Below are 20,992 nucleotides of genomic sequence, written 5' to 3' on the forward strand. Positions count from 1 at the left end.
ATTTAATTTGTTCTTTATTTTCTCTTGAAGACTTTATTTTATACTAAAATGCTAGGTGTTAGCAAACATGTGCTTGTGTATGAGATATGATAATCAAACTACATTTGGAAGGCAGTGAAGATAATACACTTAAAAGCATTACATAATGCTGAAATCAATACAATGGTGAAGCCTACTGAGTACAAGTTCAAAGAAAACTAGGGGGCTGATCTAAAACTAGGGGGCTCGCTAATTCATAAGTGACCTTCCATTTGCATCAATAAGTTTTGGTTCAGATCTGAGGTGATGAGAGACCATTATAGAAGAAAAGGAATATTGATCCTAGCACAGTATCCAGTTGTGGTTACTTTATTTTCATGTTCCTAGTGGATATGTAGATATCATTAATTTATCTGATGAATGTTGTTGCGTTAGCATGACAATTGCAATGTACAATTATTGTGGCTTTCATGGAATATTCCAATTTATTTGGAGAACAAACCTAGTGAACACGTCAAGTAATTGCAGACAGGCTTATCCAGAATACAAGTTTAAAAAATATATACAGGATTAGTCTCAAGACTGGCTGAAGTTTGAGGTTTTTAAAAAACTCAGCTATTGAATAATAGTCGGCTATTCAGCAATCTGACTGTTTGATACAGCTTCCGTCTGCTATAAATATAAATCAAAGATCTTTGGCTTGGACAGCATTTGGCATAACACAAGCTATACCGATAGAATGATTTCTATGTACAATAGCTACTATTCATCATTTACCTGTATATGGCTGGCATGTTGAAGACTAATATTTTAAAGGTGGTCAAATATCCTAGTTTTTGATAATTTTTTCAAACAGTTTGGGTAACTAATTGAACTCAGTAGAAAGACTTTGGATTGTGTCCTATATACCATAAAGGACAAGCGAACTAATTTGGAAAATGTAAACAATGTCTCAAACATTTGCTCATGTCTTTGAATCAAATTGGATTAAAATAGGACCTTTTGCTTCATATCCCACTTCTGCTCTCTTAGACTCCCAATATAGCCATGGCTTCCTTCTTGCAGGTCAGAAGCACTGTATTAATTGGTTTACTGAATGCTTAAGAGTGCAAAAAACACAGGTGATATGTAGAGTGGTACCTTTTGTATGAATATGTGTATCAGTGATTGTTCCTATTTGCCTATACCATGTACATATGTTTAAGTTTGAACTGAGTTCAAATAAAGATCAGTAGAACACATCTACACTCTGTAAGAAAACAGTATTAAACTGATGACTCCAATAAATGTTGGGATTTCATGGCAGGTACGTTTTTTATCTAAATATTTTGGTTTAGTCTCGTATACAGTTACTACGTTTGTTTTCTAAAAGTATGTTTTAAAGTAAGACAATTTGGGCATGATTTGGGGAAAGAATATTAATTAGGAAAAGATTCTTTCAAAGAAATAAGAGTGTCTGGGCAGTAAATGGTTAAGTATGACCTTCCAAAATGACAGCAACAAGTCAGTATGCTAAAAAGGTGCATGTTCTGGGTACCCAACCATTCCATATGAACTAACCCCATTCAAAAGAATACATTTTCCATTCACTGTGCACATATGTTTAACTGTTTTGGGCTATAATTAATTGCCATGTCATGCCAACTAAATCCTCAATAGAATATTTCAACTGCCAGGAGTAGTACAAAATGTCATTTTAAAAACATAAAACATCTCTGAAAATGAGTTATTGTTCTGTCGTGAATATAGTGTTATTGGTAAGGCTGAAAATGACATCTCCAGGTAGTACAGAACTTTTAAAAATGGTTTAATCTTTAACTGCAGTAAAGCATCGAAGCAGAAATAAGGAAATACCTTTCTTCCTTAAAAGAAGCAACAACTAACCAAGTATTTTAGACAATGTATCAATTTTTCTTTCTTTAACTCATATCACAGGTCAAGATCCCTGCAAAAGTAATCCCTGCCTTCATGGGGGCACCTGTTATCCACGTGGCTCTTACTACATCTGCACATGTATGCCAGGTTTCAGTGGCGAGCAGTGTGAATTGGGTAAGATGATGCCAACCTGAAAGCTTTTCTTGTACTGGATTGTCTGCAGATTGACTAGAAAAACATTTCATATATTAGATTTGGAAGCAGAATTATTTATCATTACACTGACAGATGCTGGGGCTTTAAAAGATTCTGTAGCTGGACTTGATCCAGGCAGAGAGAGGCTGAGAAAGAAACACCTGCTCCTCTTTGCCTGCTCTCTCCACCTGGTGTGTGTGCGCGCGCACACACACGCACACACACCCTACCTACCTACTTCTGTAGAGGGTAATGTTCAAATTGTGTCCAATTTATTGTCCAAAATAAAAAAGACATAAAATACATACATAAATCAAATCAAAATGAAGTGCGTTAATATCAAATCATCAGCATAATCTAATTATCATATTGATGAAACCCTTTTGAATAAATCAGTAAATTCTTATAAACTTTTTCTAATGGTTCAGGAAGGTGGTAAACTTTATTTAATCCTCAATCCCCCAAATAAAAGGGCATTATCTATATTAATGACGGCTGATATTTGACCAGCCAAATAGCAGATGTGGGCAGGGAGAAATCAGTTCCAGGTTGAAATCAATATTTAGACAACTCTGATGCCAATTAAGAGAGCTTGCCCAGACTATACAATGGATCTGATGTCCAATCTCTCTCCACCGCAACATATGGCTACATGAGACATTCCAATACAACCCAGGATAACACAGCTTGTTACATTTAACTAGCAAGCAAAAATCTGGTGAAAGTAACAGTTTTTCAGAATTTAAACATATACTTCCAACCTATATGATATGTATGTGTGATCTTTTAGACAGTGAGGTTGTTTAAACTGGGACTGTTTTAAGTGCTTGTGAAACTATTCATTAAGCACTGTTGTCAAATAAAAATACCCTTTTTATATTTTGATACTCAATGGCTATCAGCAATTCAACTTTGAACAAGAGTTTTGATGCACAAAATCTGGGTGAAAGTTTAAACTTTAGCTGTGCCAGAGTAAATTTCCTTTAAAAATTACAGTTGTAGGTTCAATTTGTAGATACAGACCTATCTGTCTCACAGCTCACTCTCATGCTCAAACTCACGAATTCTTCATACTAGATGGTCAGGAGACACTACTGTACAGAAAGAAATTGGAGATGTCTGGGTATTTTAATACCACGTGCTAATATTTTGATTAGCAGAGAGGAACCTTTTGTTTGCCTCAGGATCATAAGTCCAGTAAAGGTCTCCTCTATCTCTCTATGAAGATTATTATCAATCAAGACACCTAATAATAAACAGTGAGAATGCCTTTGAAAAGCTTTGCCCCTATCATGCAGAAAGCATGACATGAAGGAATGGATAAACAATACATAAAATGCTAATGCTTGCAGTTTTACAGTGAAAAACTAGAAGCACTGTTTATGTTGTTAGATAAGACTTGTGTACCATGGTCACAGTCTAGAGAAGGTTATACTCTTCACAGAGATAATTAACCAGCTGAAGAAAAGATACAGTACAATGTATCTTCTTTCAGAGGTACACAAGGAGTGATAGCTAGGAAATGAAGATACAGATTACAGAAATTAACCCAGGAGTCACACAGCAGGATTCAAAAGCATGTAAATGTGAAATTGTTGTTCAGCATCTATAGCTTTTCTGAGGTTATTTTGTATGTAGAAGTCATAATTCTCATATGAAAAAAGCAGGTATGCAGTCTCTTTTGCAATGCTTTATCCTTCATGAGTGGAATTGTTCTTAGTACTAATTCTGAATAAGGGTAAACACTGTTTCCCTTTAAGGAGGTGGATATATTTTAAATACTCTTTTACATTTTTATATAGATGTTGATGAATGCCAGTCCAATCCTTGCCGGAATGGAGCCACATGTATTGATGGTCTCAATCTATTTACTTGTCTCTGTCTGCCAAGTTATGCAGGTGCTCTTTGCGAACAAGGTAACACATACCTTTTTTTTTTTTCAATTTGTGACTAGCCAGAGCCCACTGTGTAGTCATCAAGTAGGCAAAACTCCCATTAGCATTTATATGAGCAAAGACATCAGGAATAGGCTATTCTTATGGGTGTGTTTGCTTTTGTAAACTCTCCCTTGTGTTTCTTGATCCTTCATTCTCTTTCCCATTTGCTTATGATCATTGTTATATCCAACCAGGAGAGGTAATTTCAGTCTCTGTTTATGGTTCTGCTATTACGAATGTCATATGACCATCTTTTGGAGTCTGGTTTTAGCCTCCTCAGGGCATGCAATCCTAATTACTCCAGTTCACTAAAGAAACTGCAATATGCTGATCTCATGCAGTTTGGCTGCTCCTTCTGTAGTACCCAAAATCTGCTCTGCTTGTGGTTTGCTAAGGGCTGTATTGCCCCATTGGTGGTGCTACAGAACTGCCCCTCACTAAGAGGAGCAGAATGCCTCCTGGAACTCTCCAGTAGGCCGGGAAATGCACAAGCTGCTACACTGCTTTAAAGGGTGCAGCATGCCACCACCTGCATGGCTGGCCATGGCTCTGCTGTCTACCCCATCCATCCTCATCTAGCTCTCTTTGGAGTAATTAGGAGAATATTCCTTGTACTAGAGGCAGGATAGAAGCAACTTGTGGTGTTTGTGGGAGAAATTAATGAATAGGTGGATCAGAAGAGGCAGCAAGGAGAAGCATGATTGGATGCAAGAATAGATCAGTAGGACAGAACAATGTTGTGAAGGCTTTAAAGGTGATCCATGTGTCCGTTTGCAAGCAGTGGCACTTGTTGCTAGCCCATTCCAGGTTTCTTTTAGGAATTCTGGAGGTTCTAATATCCAGTTGAACCAAAAAACAAAACAAAACAAAAACAACCCTCCAGCACATCTCTGCAGGTTGTGCATGACTATTTCAACAATGTCAAGTGTTTCTTTATTATATATTCACTTCACCCATGATCAAATTGTAGAACAAAACCAGCATGAGAAGGGTAGCAAATGCACAGCAGGACAGAAACACTCTTCTGGTAAATTTACAGTTTGTTTATCGAACAACAGAGACCACAAGCAATGAAGGCAGATTTTGTTTTCAAGAGAAAAAGAAATGGTGCTTAAAGGTGCGCTTTTTTCCAGGTTAACAAAAATATCTTTCTTCCTCTTTTTCTGTCACTGACTGGTTTCACTCACAGATCAGCCAAGTAGATCTCTACATATAGTTGCATAAATGTTGTCAGTTTCAGGCTTACCTTTCATCCTGAGCCTATTGGGTGAAATGCAGTTTTTCCAAGTGAGCCTAAAGTAGGGTTACCATATTTTGAGTGTCCAAAAAGAGGACACTCCACAGGGCCCCGGCCCCGCCCCCAGCCCCACCCCAACTCCACCCCTTCCCTCAAAGTCCCCGCCCCAACTCCGCCCCCTCCCCTGCTTCCCGCGAACATTTGATTCGCGGGAAGCCTGAAGCAGGAAGAAGGTAAGCTGCAGGGGAGGGAGGGAGGGAGGGAGGAGGCGCGGCCCACTCCGGCAGCCGGCCCCGGCCCCGGCCCCGGCCTCTCCAGCCTGGCTCGGCTCGGGCCCTGGGGTGCCGGCCCCGGGCCAGCACCGCCGGCCCCCGGCCCGGCCCCAGCCCGCGGCCCAGCACCCCCAGCCCAGCGCACCCCCGGCCCAGCGCACCCCCGGCCGCCCAGCACCGCCGGCCGCCGGCAGCCCGGCGCACCCCCCGGCAGCCCGGCGCACCCCCCGGCTGCCCAGCACCGCCGGCCCCCGGCGGCCCGGGCTCCCAGCACTGCCGGCCCGGCGCGGCCCCGGCGCGGCCCCGGGCCCCGGCCCGGCGCACCCCCCGGCCTCCCAGCACCGCCGGCCCCCGGCGGCCCGGCCCCCCCAGCACTCCCGGCCCCCGGCCACCCAGCACCGCCGGCCCGGCGCGGCCCCGGCCCGGCGCACCCCCCGGCCGCTCAGCACTGTCAGCAGCCCGGCGCACCCCCCGGCCGCCCAGCACCGCCGGCCCCCGGCTGCCCGGCGCCCCCCCCCGGCCGCCCAGCACCGCCGGCAGCCCGGCGCACCCCCCGGCCGCCCAGCACCGCCGGCGGCCCGGCCCCCCAGCACCCCCGGCCGCCCAGCACCGCCGGCGGCCCGGCCCCCGGCCCAGCGGCGCTGGATTTTCCCGGACATGTTCGGCTTTTTGGGATTTCCCCCCGGACGGGGATTTGAGTCCCAAAAAGCCGGACATGTCCGGGAAAATCCGGACGTATGGTAACCCTACCTAAAGGGAAGGAGCTTGTTTGTTAGAGCTGAAACGTCTGAAGAATGACTAGCTCCAGCTCTCATCACAATTCAACTTTTCAGTAGTCTGGCGTAGCCCACTGTTTGAAAGACCTTCTGAATCTGTTCTCTAAGACTAGAATTTGACAATGTTTTTATAACAGAAGGAATAAATGTTCTCTTCCCCCCCCCCCCCCCAGCAAATCCATAGTACTGAATGGCCTTCAGCATCATGGTAGCTTTAATTTGCATTTTATGACCGACCTGAGAATACATTTTAGGTGGTTAATGGGAACATTTCCTAGTTTGTCAATGAGAAACAGACCTCTGCTCACTCAGCTTTGGAATTTAAATTTCCTCCACTTAAAGTCCTGCAGTGGTTTGGGACTTGGGAAAAATGTTCAGTGCCAAATTTCCATTTCACCAGACAAAATAAAACTGTATTGGCAATTCAGACACAGTTGTCTGGCAAGGCGTCTTTATTTCACGGCATCAACCCTGACTTTGCTAGATTGAAAACACAGCCAGAATGACAGAACATGTCACCTCAATGCCTCAGAAAGGGTGTGAGTGAGCATGCAAACATTGTTTCGTTATTTGCATTTTATTTTATTATTTTTGTTTGCAATACATCCTATTCATGTTTTCAAAATAAAGATTAAGGGCCCTTTAGCCAGAAGTGCTGAGCATCCACAATCTCACTGTAGTTAATGGGAGCTGAGTGCACAGTACTTCTGAAAATCATGTCTGAAGATAGGAGACAAAGGGAGTCAGAGATCAGAAAGCAGCCAGATATGGCCAGCTGCTAATTCCCCCAGGGTGAGGGAACTCTCAGCTGGTGTGGTGTGTGTTCCTGCCCCACTCAGTCACAATTTTGGGCATGTTAGGGTTAGGGAGATAGTATGGCCAGAGCTCATACACTCTGGCTGTGCTCAGCAGATGTATAGTCCTTTAGGGACCTTTGCCAGCTGGTGAAGGATGAGCACCCTCCTGGGTACTCTCACCTATGCTGGGGCCTAGGGTGGAACAGATCCATCCTGGGAACCGGTGAACTATAACTGACTCCTGACAACCATCTTCTTCTGTCTCACCAAATTGAAACATAGTTAATCAGAGAATCTGGGCCAAGAACAACTTCTTGAATACTGCGAGAGAAAGTTGTCAGGCATAAAAAAAACAAGATACCATTCTTTCTATAAACTAAAGGAATAATTCAGAGAGACAATATTGTTTCCAATTCAGACTAAACTACTGGTGCAGTTAAATACACCTGCTCTCTTTTATAAATATCCCTTTCTGTCACTTATTTTGTTTTTTTACCCATACTCCCCAACTTTTCAAAATACAACTATATCTGTGTAAAGTACCTGGTTATCAGAGCAAATAGTTTTTTGTTTGTCACTTTTCAATGCAAAATATCCAAGAAATGTGTGACTGCAGACTGAGGCAGTGGATCTGAACCCACTCACTTGCCACATAAGTTGGCCGTAAGTCTAGGGAGTTATATCAGTGTAAAGTTGGTGGGAAATCAGTTGGTGTGTCTAGACAAATGAGCTCATGACCTGGGGTCTTTCGTTTATAACATATAAAGTGCTGCTGTGCAAGTGCTATGTTTTATTGGGCTACACTATTATAACCCTCCTCACAATGAGGAACAGTTCTCCAGAAGTTAGTGGGACTAGTCATAGGATAAGTTAATATTCAGTGTAAGTAAGTGCATCATAATGTAGCCCATGATGATTTCTCAATATTGAGCTATCCTTACTCAGGTTGAGAAGTACCTTACTCCACCAATAGCCCCATTGATATCAGTGGGAGTATTTGGGTAGTAGGATACCATATAATGTGGTGAAAAAGGCCCATAATTTGGCTATTATCCTCTGGAATATGGTCCTGGAGTGTCTAGCAGAAAGAACAGATTTGCTATTTGCTACTCCCGCACTTTCGTGCTCTGGCTAAAGTTTCCTTTTGTTTCATCTCTTTCCCGCTCTGCTATTCTGACTGCGGTCCACCTGCTCTCAAGGTGCTGCATTTTTGTTTTAAACTTAAAGCAAAGTTTGGCTTCCCTACTGCTGAATCTCTGCAGACACTCGCATAACTTATCCTGTTTACTGAATGCAGCTGTGCTCACGGATTGCCAAAATGGCACATATGCGTTTGTTAGTAGACATCCCTCACTGGGGTAATACCACAAGACTTTTTCTTTTTCTTTCCAAGTTCCCAAAGCAAAACAAATGTTTTCTTCATTATCAGCAACATTGCTTTTCAAAACTGAGATCCCTGTCCAAATGTTTGTGATTACTGTTTCCTCAGCTGACTCACTTTTTTCTCCGAGTTGTAGTACCTTGGGAAAGCAGAATGGTGGAGAAAGGTTTATTGCAAGGATTCTCTTTGGAAACAGGCAGTTTCTAGCTTATATCTCACAGCTGGGGGGATTTGAATATTTACTAGAGATGCAGCTTCACTTTGAGATGTCTGGTCTAATGGGACTCTGATTTTCATTCATTACCTGAATCCAGAGACACTGAGAGAGTTCACAGCTGAGCAAGTCACTTTACATTCTAGTATCTGTGCTTCAGCTTTTGGTTTCTTAAGTCTCTTATGGAATTTGTTTGAAGACATGGCAGCTACTGGCAGCAGCCGATTGCTGCTGTTGAAAAAGCTCTACCTGCCCATATACTTTACTGAAGGGGCACATTTTTAATGCAGTGTTTGGAGAGTTATACAGCTACAATTGCTGTTATGAGGAACAGAAGCGTGTGGGTAACTCCTGGCACACATCTCTGAAAACAAACCTCTAAATTATAATAAACCTTTGGGCAAACAAGGCAACTTTTAAAACACCATAAACATAGTAAGCAGTGTTTCAGTCTTTCCAACACATTTTGAGATCAGCTTACAGAAAACTGATTACCTTCCAGGAAATAAAGCGTATGCATGCAATGTAGTCTGGCTAAGTCCTCCCACATCAATTGTTCACAAGTGGGCACAGATCAGATTGGAAACGTACTGCCGTCGCTGCCGCTAGACTCCCATGTGCAGTAAAGGCATAAGCCGTTAGATAGCTCTCCTGCTAATACACATGTGTATCTCTCACAGCAGTGTCAATGGGAGGTATGCTCATTGGCAATAGAATAAGGGACTGATTCAACTCTATGCAATGCAGTGATGAATCAGGCTCTACGTATTTCATTGCTTTTTGGTTGGGTTGGTTTGCATTTCCTATAGCTTGCTTACTTACTGAAAGAATAATTATATATATATAACACTATATAGTGATACAAACAAAGAAAAACCTAATTTACCAAATGCTGTCACTAAGGCCTTAACTACAGTGGGATTTCAGTGTCTGCTTAGCTGCACCAGTCCAGGCTTCTAGCATAGGCACCATTTACAGCAATGCAGCAACCTTGCAGTCTAACCTGGTTTGAAATGCCCGTGTCTCCGTTAGGTGTTTGCATTGGCACAATCTCACTGGTGGCTGAAATCCCATTGTAGGCAAAGCCTTAGTTTTCTGGGAAGAATATTCACCCATGAACTTCTGAGGCTGGTAAACAAATGACAGTCCCTCTTTTCTTCAAGGTTAATAACAATTGCTTAGGCTAAAGAGAAGAATTTTGATACAGTGTGTGTTTCTAGCATTGGTGGTAGGTCAAGGCCTCATATTACTTACTATTTTGAACTTAGTCTCCCTTGTGTTGAAGCCTCACTGCCCCCTCAAACACTATTTAGCTGGCTTCCCTGGTGGATAGTCACTGGATTGGGATGGCCCAATTCTGTGTAATCCCCGAGCCCTCTCTCTGTGCGTTACATCTGCTTGTTGTTATTTGACTTCCTTTCTGTGAGATGAGGCTCCTAAATAAGATGAGTAATAACATTTGAAGCATCCACCATGAAGGATACAGCACAATTAGTCAGTGCTGTGTGGTTAAACAAAAGCTCTAGACAGCCACAGACAGACCAAACTTAAAAACTCTCCAGATCGTGGAGATTAACTTCCAACTGCTGCATGTGCCTACATCATTGGAGCTAGAAAAAAACCTCAGTATTGTAGATTACATATTCCATAGCTGAGATTCTTTAAAGTATGAGCAATTTCTTTATAGCTTGACTTGTCCAATATAAAAATGTACATGTATTTTACTGCAATATGGCAATTGCTTTGACACATCACCTCCCGTTAAAAGCTAAGGAATGTGCTAGTTAAGGAATTGGCACACGTGGTATAAATATCTGGCTACCGCTCCCTCACATGGAGCTGGAGTCCCTTGGGTCAAATCATGCCATTGACTTTTAAGCAAAAATCCCAGTCTCCCTCCCCACCAAGTTCCCCAAATAAGTGTAATTTATACACAACTTCTACATCATTGCATTGGGAGTGATGCAGAACTGTGTGGGGGAATCCTTAGGTGGTGGAAAGCTGGCTCTGTGCCTTCTGGCAGAGGGACCATGGGGGATCAGTGGGGGGTTGAGCCAGGGGCATGTTCATACGTTTGGAAAGATGTGGGGTGAGAGCATGCTACGCTCTGGTGATCCTCAGCTGGTGAAGTGGTACTATTCCAACCGGCATAACTCAGAGCAGTCTTTAGATTTCACTAAATCATGCTGGGACCACCTTTCCCGAAACCAACTCCTCCTCAAAGACATTTCCTGCATCAAACCCGAGGAGCTGGTTCACTCTTTCTATACCCTTCTTACTATAAAACTATTTTTCCATGTGATCACTTTGTACAGTGAAAGCACAGAACCAAAATAAATATGGAAGTTTTACACCATCTGTTCTGTCTGTGGCTGCCTTAGCTTGACACTGTAGTTGACATCAACCCTAGAAACTGCTACAATTCCAAAGCTCACGTTTATTTCTCTTTAGCTGAATTGAAATATTGGCTGTTGTGAGCTCCTATCTATAGTGTATTCTTATCAGTACCACTCCTCATCCAAGCACAGACAATGTGCAGTTCATTACTTTATATTCCAGCTTTACAGCTGTCTTTAGAAATTGATACCTCAAGTTTACTTAAGTCTACTCCCTTTTTTTGGCCAACCTTAATCTTTGCTGAGATAGCACTTCAACTTTGCATCTGCTAGCTGAACAATGACAGTTACTTTTCTCCATGGCCATTTTCAACCACAGTCCTTCATAGTAATGGAACAGAGTAACTCAAAGAATTATTTGATGAAGTAAGCAAAAAAAAAATAAAATAAAAAGTATAGCGCCACTGCAATCTTATGTCCAAGCAGAGCACCTATGTTTAATTCTTTCAGAGTTATGGGATAATAATGCCCTTTTGGGATATTCAAGATCCAGCATATGTGATAATACCCACCAAAAACCTCCAGATTAACAAGCAAAGCATAATTTTCCTTATGACCAGTGGTGAAATTTAGTAAATAAAAGTACCTAGGACTTGAATAAGAATTACAGGATCAGTGATTTTTTTTTTCCATCTGTGGGGCTTAGGTTGTGTGTCTTCTTGAGCCTTTAAATAGCAGAATCCTCTGTCCACTTGCATAAAACTCAAGTGTGTGCATTTCTTGCATATTTTAAGGGGTGTTTTTTGTTTACTTGTCACAGATACAGAGACTTGTGATTACGGTTGGCACAAGTTCCAAGGACAATGCTACAAATACTTTGCCCATCGCCGCACATGGGATGCAGCTGAAAGAGAATGTCGTCTCCAGGGAGCCCACCTGACAAGCATCTTGTCTCATGAAGAGCAGATATTTGTGAACCGTACGTACCATTAGGATTCCTCTGAGCAACTCTGGATTGAGGATATATAAAGCTAGTAAAATATGCGGAGAAAACACCCTCCAAACCTCTGAATAGTTTTCATATTTCCCTTCTAAAATATGCATCGTCATTTGATTTTTAAAAGGAAGACACCATATTCTCAACCATTCCTTTTGCTGTTAATTTTTTATTAATCATTACCTGATCTTCAAAGAAAATCTACTTTTTACTCCTAAAGGTTTAGGTCCTGAGAAAAAGACAATAAAAGACAAAGAAGTTCAGCCCTTTATTCTGGAGACTTTATTCTAGGCTCATTGTTTAGACAATCTCGTTCTCCAGGCCATCTTAAACACTGTTTCACAGGCACAAAGCATCAGTCACTTCATGTTACATTACAAGACAGATTCAGCTCTGTGGTACTCTTCACAGCATCAGGTGCTGCCTGCACAAACTGAGTAATGCTATTGATTAAAATATTTGGAGAGGGTTATTTTCTAATAGTCCTCATTAATTGTACTAATGCTTGGGTCAGGTATTCAGTCCCTGAATATCATGTTGTAAGAAAACTCTTTGGAGCTCTCATGGTACGTCTATGTAGGGATAAAAGACGCATTGCACGGCCATGACTGTCCTAGGTCAGCTGACTCAGGCTGGCAGGGCTCGGGCTGTGTAACTAAAAATCTCTGTGTAGACATTCGGGTTCAGGCTAGAGCCCGAGCTCTGGGACCCTCCACCCTCTCAGGGTCCCAGAGCTTGGGCTCCAGCCCAAGTCCAAACATCTACACAGAGATTTTTCACCCCCAGAGCCCAAGCCCCAGAGCCTGAGTCAGCTGATCTGGGCCAGCCAGGAGTTTTTTATCCTGTGTAGACATACCCTCTTAGTGCAGTTGGCAGTGACTCCTGACAAGTCTGCAGGTCTCTGACTTTCTGCCACAGAGTTTGGCACGTCTCTCCTGTAAATGTCACGGAAAAACTTTTGACATTACTAAGGAAAAGAAAATACTTATTTAATTATAGTAAACTGGTGAGGCAGGGTTTTTTCCCCATTTAATTGTCTGCCTGACATTTAAACTACATGGCTAGATAGAAAGCAAATCTGATCTTTTGGGATGTGCAGGATAAAGGGAAGATAGGCAATAGTTTAAAACAATTAGGTAAGAGACTATATTTCTGTAGATTTCCTGAATTAAAATAAAAAGGCTAAAAAAGAGCCTGTAAATATTTGTTTGCATGTTTAGTGAAAGCTATTTAAGAACAGGAAGTCTGATTCATTCTGTGAAAATTCCTTATATTCTTTGATGAATTTTCTCCCTTTTATGGGAAAGTTAATAAAAATATCTTTGTGGTTCCTTTCCTGTTAGGTGTCGGGCATGACTACCAGTGGATTGGCCTCAATGATAAGATGTTTGAGCATGACTTCCGCTGGACTGATGGCAGCACACTGGTAAGATGTCTTAAAAAGAAAAAGTTAATTAAAAAGCCTTTTGGTGGTTTATCAAATACCCATTGGAAATGGAAAAAAATTGGGCAAATTCCAGAATCAATACAGTAGCCAAATGTTTACCCCAACAAACTTCCTTGTTTGGGATTGCTACCTTTTCTTCTTCTTCAGTAGTGATGAAAAGCTGCTGTACAAATCCACACAGACATTGTTCCAAAGAGATTACATTCTGAGACATTTCTCATATAAGGCCCAGATTCTGATCCCTGGTGGAACTGCTTTGTGCTTATTTGCTGGTACCAAAAGGCTGTAAAGTTGATGTATTCAGCTGCCTGATGAGTCCCTCAGCATGGGGGAATTCTCAGGTTGTATAGGGTGGGCATAATGGTTCCTATATCTCCCCTGCTTCTGGCCTCCTATGGAGAGGGCATTCTTAGGGTGAAGGAGACATAGGGCATGTCTACCCTGCAGTTTTAAATTGACCTATATAATTACTGCGGTGGCTGATGTCCACGCCACCCTCCTTCTGTCGGTGGTGCGTATCCTCACCAGAGCACTTCTACTGACTGAAGATGGGCAGTATGGGGAGCTGAGAAATCAGGCTCCCTGCCAGGAACCCAGTTGCCCCCGGGCTTGTTGCCTCCCCTCTACCAGCCAGGAGTGGGAGAAAGCCACCCAGACCATCTCACCTCTGGTGGGGAGATCCATTCCTGGAGTCTGGTCAGCTGCCATGCTCCCGGTGGGGAGCCTAAAGCTGGGGCGGGGGGAAAGAGAGGAGAGGCAGCCGGGCTCCCTGCCAGGAGCTGGGAGCTTCAGTGCAGCCGAGCTTCCAGAAGGGAGCAGGGAGCTGGGACCCAGGGGACAGAGCTCCCTGTGGGGAGCGGGGAGCCCTGAGGACAGCCCAAGTTGGGAGCCTAGGTGGAAGTCCAACTTGGAGTGGAGACCCAGCAGCAGCCCAGCTGAGGAGTCTGGAGCTGGGCAGAGCCATGAAATTGACAAGACAGCCAATAGCCAATGTAAGTAATACAGATATTATAGAGATATTATGTCAGTATAGTGGGGCACTTACATTGGCGGGACAAGGCTGTAGTGTGTACACTGACATAATTAGGTTGACGTAAGCTGCCTTACATTGGCCTGTGTAGTGTAGACCAGGCCATAGAAGCAGCTCCTCTGCACTCAAGTAATCCCTGGAAGATCACCCTGGGGCTGCTCTAAATCATGCTTTGAGACTGTTTTAAAGCATGGCAATCCTACAGTTGGAAGGGATGTAAAGACATCTTAAAACCACCTCTACACACCTCCTTCTTGACCTGCAGTGGGTGTAGAAGGTCTGGACCCAATGCTCTATCCCTAAGATTTTGGAGTACTGTTGATACTTTTTATAGCATCAAAGCAATAAAGAATAAAACAAGTAGGTGCAGAAAGAAAACATTCCTCTCCCCACCTTCAGCTAAACTAACTCAACCATCTGTCTGCTAGATTTGATTCAGTATCATCCAAGCCAAAGTATTCAATCTCTTCTTTAGAAGAGACAGGTGATTTATGGCCAGTTTAACACCCATTGATACACACTATATAAACAGATTGGTCATGCTTATTTTTCCATTTGTGAATCCTTCTGTAACCAGGAAACATCTGGTCCTCAGGTCACATACATACAGACTATGATCACTACTGCTTATCACATAGATATGGTGTCTTTAGTAAGAAAGCTGAAACAAAGCTAAATTAAATAAAATAAAAATAAATTAATGGAGACATCCTATCTCCTAGAACTGGAAAGGACCTTGAAGGTCATCGAGTCCAGCCCCCTGCCTCCACTAGCAGGACCAAGTACTGATTTTGCCCCAGATCCCTAAGTGGCCCCCTCAAGGATTGAACTCACAACCCTGGGTTTAGCAGGCCAATGAGGTTTAAAGGCCTTTACAAGATCAGTGTTTTGTGAATGATCCATTTCTTGAAGAACTGTTGTGTGCTTCAGGTGAGAGTACAGAGAAAAGAAAAGAAAAATCAAACTTTAATCTCATGTGCTTGCTTTAGTGCTGGAACAAATGTGCTTAATTGTGCCTGGAGGCACAATGTCTCTTGGAATGTAGGGAGAGGAAGTCTGCTACTCTACATCACTTCCTCATCTTCACCTATTCTTGGGAGTCTACCACCTTTGGCTGCATCAGATTTGCATAGTCCTTGTACTCCATTCACTTTGTTGATCCTTCTTCTCCTAAGCACTCTGATAGGGTCAGGCATAATCTAGCTCTATCTGTGGGATCAGCATATCTTCGCACTGGTAAATACTAAGGGAGTTGTAAACGTACACATTGCAAAAGCAAGTTTGGTGTGACACAAACTGATAAAATCCAGGAAATCAAAAGCCAGAGCTGATGCTCTATTTGCAACTCATGCTGCTGGGCAAAGACGGGTGTTGAGTTTTTGCTTTAACTTTAAATTTAAGAAGAGAAGACATTCCCAGCACGGTATAAGACCATCTGCTGAACAGGCCTTTTTTTTTTTTTTTTTTTTTTTTAAATTGATCTTTATCCCACTTTCCTGCTTTTTTTACAACTTCTCTCAATCCTTTCCTTTGGGACCAATCTGTGTGTCTCCTGAACTCATTTGTACTCATCAATTCAAAAGCTTTCCATGGACATTTATTCCATGTGTTAATTATTCTGTGCATGCGGTGACTCTGCTTGAGTTTCCTGTTTGCTCACAGTATCCTAATTTTTAGATTATTTTCCATAATTTCTGCCCCCTTCACTGGACTATTTATCACTATTAATTGTTGGACTGCTAAATAAATGTCCAGTTACATCTTGATCAAATGCATAAGCACTGTCCCTGAATGTACCAGCTGCATCTTCAAATTCCATTGGTTTGAATAAAGTGTTAGCCCTATCAATCCAATTTATAGTCATGAAAACTGACATTACACCACCATAAGTAAGGTTACAAGAAGAAGAAAGTCAGACATCTGTCCTCTTAACTTCAATTTCTTAGATTAGAGAGGAGTCTGCCTATAAAGCGTGATCCTAAGCAATCCTGAACTTTGGGGGATAGTGGAGGCCTATCTCTAATTGAGATCTGGTATTGTCTTTGCTGTGCTATGCTCAAAGCAACATAGCAATATTGTCCTTCTAGAGTGCTTCTTAGATCTGTTGATTTAAAGACACCAGTTTACCCAGTCAGCTGTGAGGATTGCTCTGGCATTAGAATTGTCTTGGGAATGAGGCTGGAGTGTTATACTGCACCAGTGTTCTCTGACTGGATTAAAGACTAGTTGACTATTGCCAGAGGGCCAAACCAGTCTTCAGTTGGCCTCACAGTGTTAAGGATATCAAGGTGATATAAAGCTGCTTTTGTCTCACTGCCCATTTGAAGATTATGCCCATAGTTCCTTTAAATTAACCTTCTGAAATAGGTGATGATAATGGAAATGGAAATCCTGACACATTCTTAGCCAGTGCTGCCCAAATGAAATAACTATAGTATATATTACAACATCACCAAGATTTCTCCTTCACTTAGGGCACGTCTACACTTGCCATTTAAAGCGGAAAAAGTCCCTTTTTTGCACAAAAACCATGGGAGCATCTACACTTGTCAATAACTTTGTGGTGAAACTCAGAAGTTTCACCACAAAAAGAAAACCACCTCCATGAGAGGCGTGCAGCTCTTACCGGTGATGTGCAAGTGAAGACACATTCTTCCTGTTTACAGAGCTTTTCGGCTCCAGAGGACATCCCACAGTGCCTAGGTGACCACTCTGGCCAGCAGCTCTGCTGCTCTGATGCCAGATAAAGAGACATCCCACCCTTCCCCCTGTAAAGCTCCGGGAACTTTGAAACTCCCCTTCCTGTTTTCTTGGCAAGCGCTCACTTATCATCTGGCCAGGTAACAATGCCTGTTCCATGGAGCAAATGATCTCCTGCTTGGAGCAATGCTGAGCTACTGGAGATGATCAGTGTTTGGGGAGAGGAGGCTGTGCAGGGACCCAGGATGCCCCACAATCGCTCCCTCCCCTTCCGACAGGACCTATCATCAAAATGGAGAGAGCTGCACTGTGGGATAGCTGCCCTCAGTGCGCTGCTCTCATCAGTGATGGAAGTGCTGCAAATGTGAACATTCTCTGATGCCTGTGGAAGTAAGTGAGTACACAAACCAGCACTTTTCTTTCACTGGTTCACTATCACCGGTGAAACTGACAGCGCAAAAACTCTGCAAGTGTAGACATAGCCTTATATATTCATTCTGGGCAAAGAGAGCAAGAATTAGGAATCTGTGAACCTCAAACTCTACCACTGGAGATTGGGGAATGAGGTTTGATGCACTTTTTCCATGGAGATGAGGAAATCTACAATATCATTATTCAATCTATTGAAGGTGGCATGTATTTTATTAGCACAGTTTCTGGAAAAAGGCTCAAATGTACTTTTTATTTGCACCGAAAAGATATTTAAAACAGTGAATTAAATAGAAGGAAATTGGGACTCTCTTTTGACATTTTCAATTTATATCCATCATAGGTTGTGTTTTTCCAGATTTTTTTAACTGTAAGTGCCAACCACGTTAAATATGATCAGGGTTGGACATAAATATATGCTTACATTGATTATTGTGTACCAGGACTAAAGCCATCCCTTGGATGTGCACATCCATTTCTAACTGACTTCAATGAGAACTACGTCCAAAACCAAAATGTTGGCCTTGCTTTCTCTCACTTCCACTGCCCAAAAAGAGAGAGAAAAATTCTCTATACTCTCCCTGTAAGCTCATGTGAGATCAGCGCTGAGATGTTAACATGATGAAATGTGATGGATGGATAAAATGAGCGTTTTCATCAGTCTAGTAATGCAGAAAAGTTTAAGTGACAAGATACAGTTGAGGAAAAAAATCGGACATATATAATCAGATTAAAAGTTTCATTTCAATTCACTGAGAACTGTTGTGCAGGTTAGATAAAATCAGTTCACATCACTTCAGTGTTTTAAAAAAAAAAAAGTGTTTGGGACGTTTCCAGCCAAGAGTTTAAAAAATGAAAGCTTAAGCTTCTATGTAAGATATCTACTTTTCAAAAGTACAGAACACCTATCAGCTCCCATTGGCAAGCACTCTGCATTTTTGAAAATCAAACCATTTGTTTAGGTACCATTTTTCAAGAATCTGTATGTAGTCAGCCCCTTTTGAAAATCTTGGCCTTCGTTTTTCTCATGAAAAATGGTCAGCTATTGGCAATTTATCAAAAGCAGCAACAATAAAACTGCTCTTCTTTTCCAGTGCATAGTTTTCATGCATCAGCTGGCATTTGTATGTGGTTAGCAATGACAATTCCAGTAAGTGAGGCAAGTCTTGGAATCCATGAAGATACAGGTTGTAAATATATGGACTGATCGTTAGGCAGAATTTCTGAGAGAAAATACGTAGGTCATTGACGAACCAAACAAGAACAAATGGATTCACTGTGAATGCAAGTAATATTTTTTCATGGCCCAAATGATGTTTATCCATCTGTCCATTGTTTCCTTTAAAAAATAACTTTTGTTTGTGATGGAGGAGATATTCTAGAATAACAGAAATAGGCGTGTCTTATGCCCCCATACTGAAAAAAGAATTGTCCAGGTCACCTTGAACACCTATGTGGAATCTCATTGAAGTCAATGGGGTTCAGTGTGGATGTTGGGTCTGCCTTTGTTGTTTTCTTGGCAGGATTTGGTACTTAGACTTAAAGCTGCTTTCATGTAGTAGTTCTTCGTGGTTTCCTGTTGTGTGGACAAATAGCAGGATAACCCGAAAGTTTCATGAAAGGTTGAGTTGGCTAGATAAGATGACATATCCACTGGCACCAAGGTGCTTTTTTGGGCATGCCACTTTCCCTACAGCCCACAGACATGCTCAGCTTGAAACAAGAGAGTACAAGAGAGTGGCTGTAAAATATTTCAGTGAGATCATAGAATCAGAGGACTGGAAGGGACCTAGAGAGGTCATCTAGTCCAGTCCCCTGCACTCATGGCAGGACTAAGTAATATCTAGGCCATCCCTGATAGGTGTTTGTCTAACCTGCTCTTAAAAGTCTCCAATGATGGAGATACCATAACCTCCCTAGACAATTTATTCCAGTGCTTAACTACCCTGACAGGAAGTTTTTCCTAATGTCCAACGTAAACCATCCTTGTTGCAATTTAAGCCCATTTCTTCTTGTCCTATCCTCAAAGGTTAAGGAGAACAAGTTTTCTCCCTCCTCCTTGTAAGAACCTTTTATGTACTTGAAAACTGTTATCATGTCCCCTCTCATTCTTCTCTTCTCCAGACTAAACAAACCCAATTTTTTCAATTTTCCCTCATAGGTCATGTTTTCTAGACCTTTAATCATTTTTGTTGCTCTTCACAGGACTTTTTCCAGTTTGTCCACATCTTTCCTGAAATGTGGTGCCCAGAACTGGACAAAATACTCCAGTTGAGGCCTAATCAATGCAGAGTAGAGCAGGAAGAATTACTTATGTCTTGCTTACAACACTCCTGCTAATACATCCCAGAATTATGATTGCTTTTTTTTGTAACAGTGTTACACTATTCACTCATATTTAGTTTGTTATCCTCTATGATTTCCAGATTCTTTTCTGTGGTACTCCTTCCTAGGCAGTCATTTCCGATTTTGTATGTGTGCAACTGATTGTTCCTTCCTAAGTAGAGTACTTTGCATTTGTCCTTATTGACTTTCATCCTATTTACTTCAGACCATTTCTCCATTTTGTCCAGTTCATTTTGAATTTCAATCCTATTCTCCAAAACACTTGCAACCCTTCTCAGCTTGGTATCGTGTGCAAACTTTATAAGTGTACTCTCTGTTCCATTATCAAAATCATTGATGAAGATATTGAACAGAACTGGACCCAGAACTGATCCCTGTGGGACCCCACTCGATATGCACTTCCCAGCTTGACTATGAACCACTGATAACTACTCCCTGGGAACAGTTTTCCAACCAGTTCTGCATCCACCTTACAGTAGCTCCATGTAGGTTGTATTTCCCTAGTTTGTTTATGAGAAGGTCATGCGAGACAGAATCATAAGCCTTATTAAAGTCAAGATATACCACATCTACCACTTCTCCCCTATCCACAAGGCTTGTTACCCTGCCAAAGAAAGCTATTAAGTTGGTTTGACATGATTTGTTCTTGACAAATCCATGCAGACTGTTACTTATCACCTTATTATCATACACCCTAGGCATTGCAGAGCAAGTACTCATTGAGACAGGTGCCAGTTTTCCACATATAAACTATTTTGCACATAACTGCCATTTTACTGTCCTGAATTTATAGACTTGGTCATATTTTATTTATATTTGACAAATTTATTTTTACTCCTAAAATATACGTGCTGAAAGCATCAGCACTAAGTTCTGGGCACTTCTTCACGTATTTAAAACATAATAACCAATACTTACACTGAACAGTGTGAATCTACTGCCAAATCACCAATATAATCATAATTTGCTCTGGCCTGTAACACCATTCAACTGAAGCAACAAACAACCCTGCCCAACATCATCCAGTCCTTCCTCCAAATTCCT

General features: G+C 42.0%; 1 protein-coding gene across 1 annotated transcript in view; it reads left to right on the forward strand.

The window, feature by feature from the left end:
* The window catches only part of VCAN (versican), a 121,071-nt gene that overhangs the window by 86,026 nt on the left and 14,053 nt on the right, over nt 1–20,992 (forward strand). Inside the window, exons 6-9 of the mRNA XM_065406321.1 lie at nt 1,915–2,028; nt 3,852–3,965; nt 11,820–11,978; nt 13,340–13,422. Of these exons, the coding sequence (XP_065262393.1) occupies nt 1,915–2,028; nt 3,852–3,965; nt 11,820–11,978; nt 13,340–13,422 (470 nt within the window). The remainder of the gene's footprint in view (nt 1–1,914; nt 2,029–3,851; nt 3,966–11,819; nt 11,979–13,339; nt 13,423–20,992) is intronic.

Source organism: Emys orbicularis, chromosome 6 (assembly GCF_028017835.1).
Source record: "Emys orbicularis isolate rEmyOrb1 chromosome 6, rEmyOrb1.hap1, whole genome shotgun sequence".
Taxonomy (NCBI): domain Eukaryota; kingdom Metazoa; phylum Chordata; order Testudines; family Emydidae; genus Emys; species Emys orbicularis.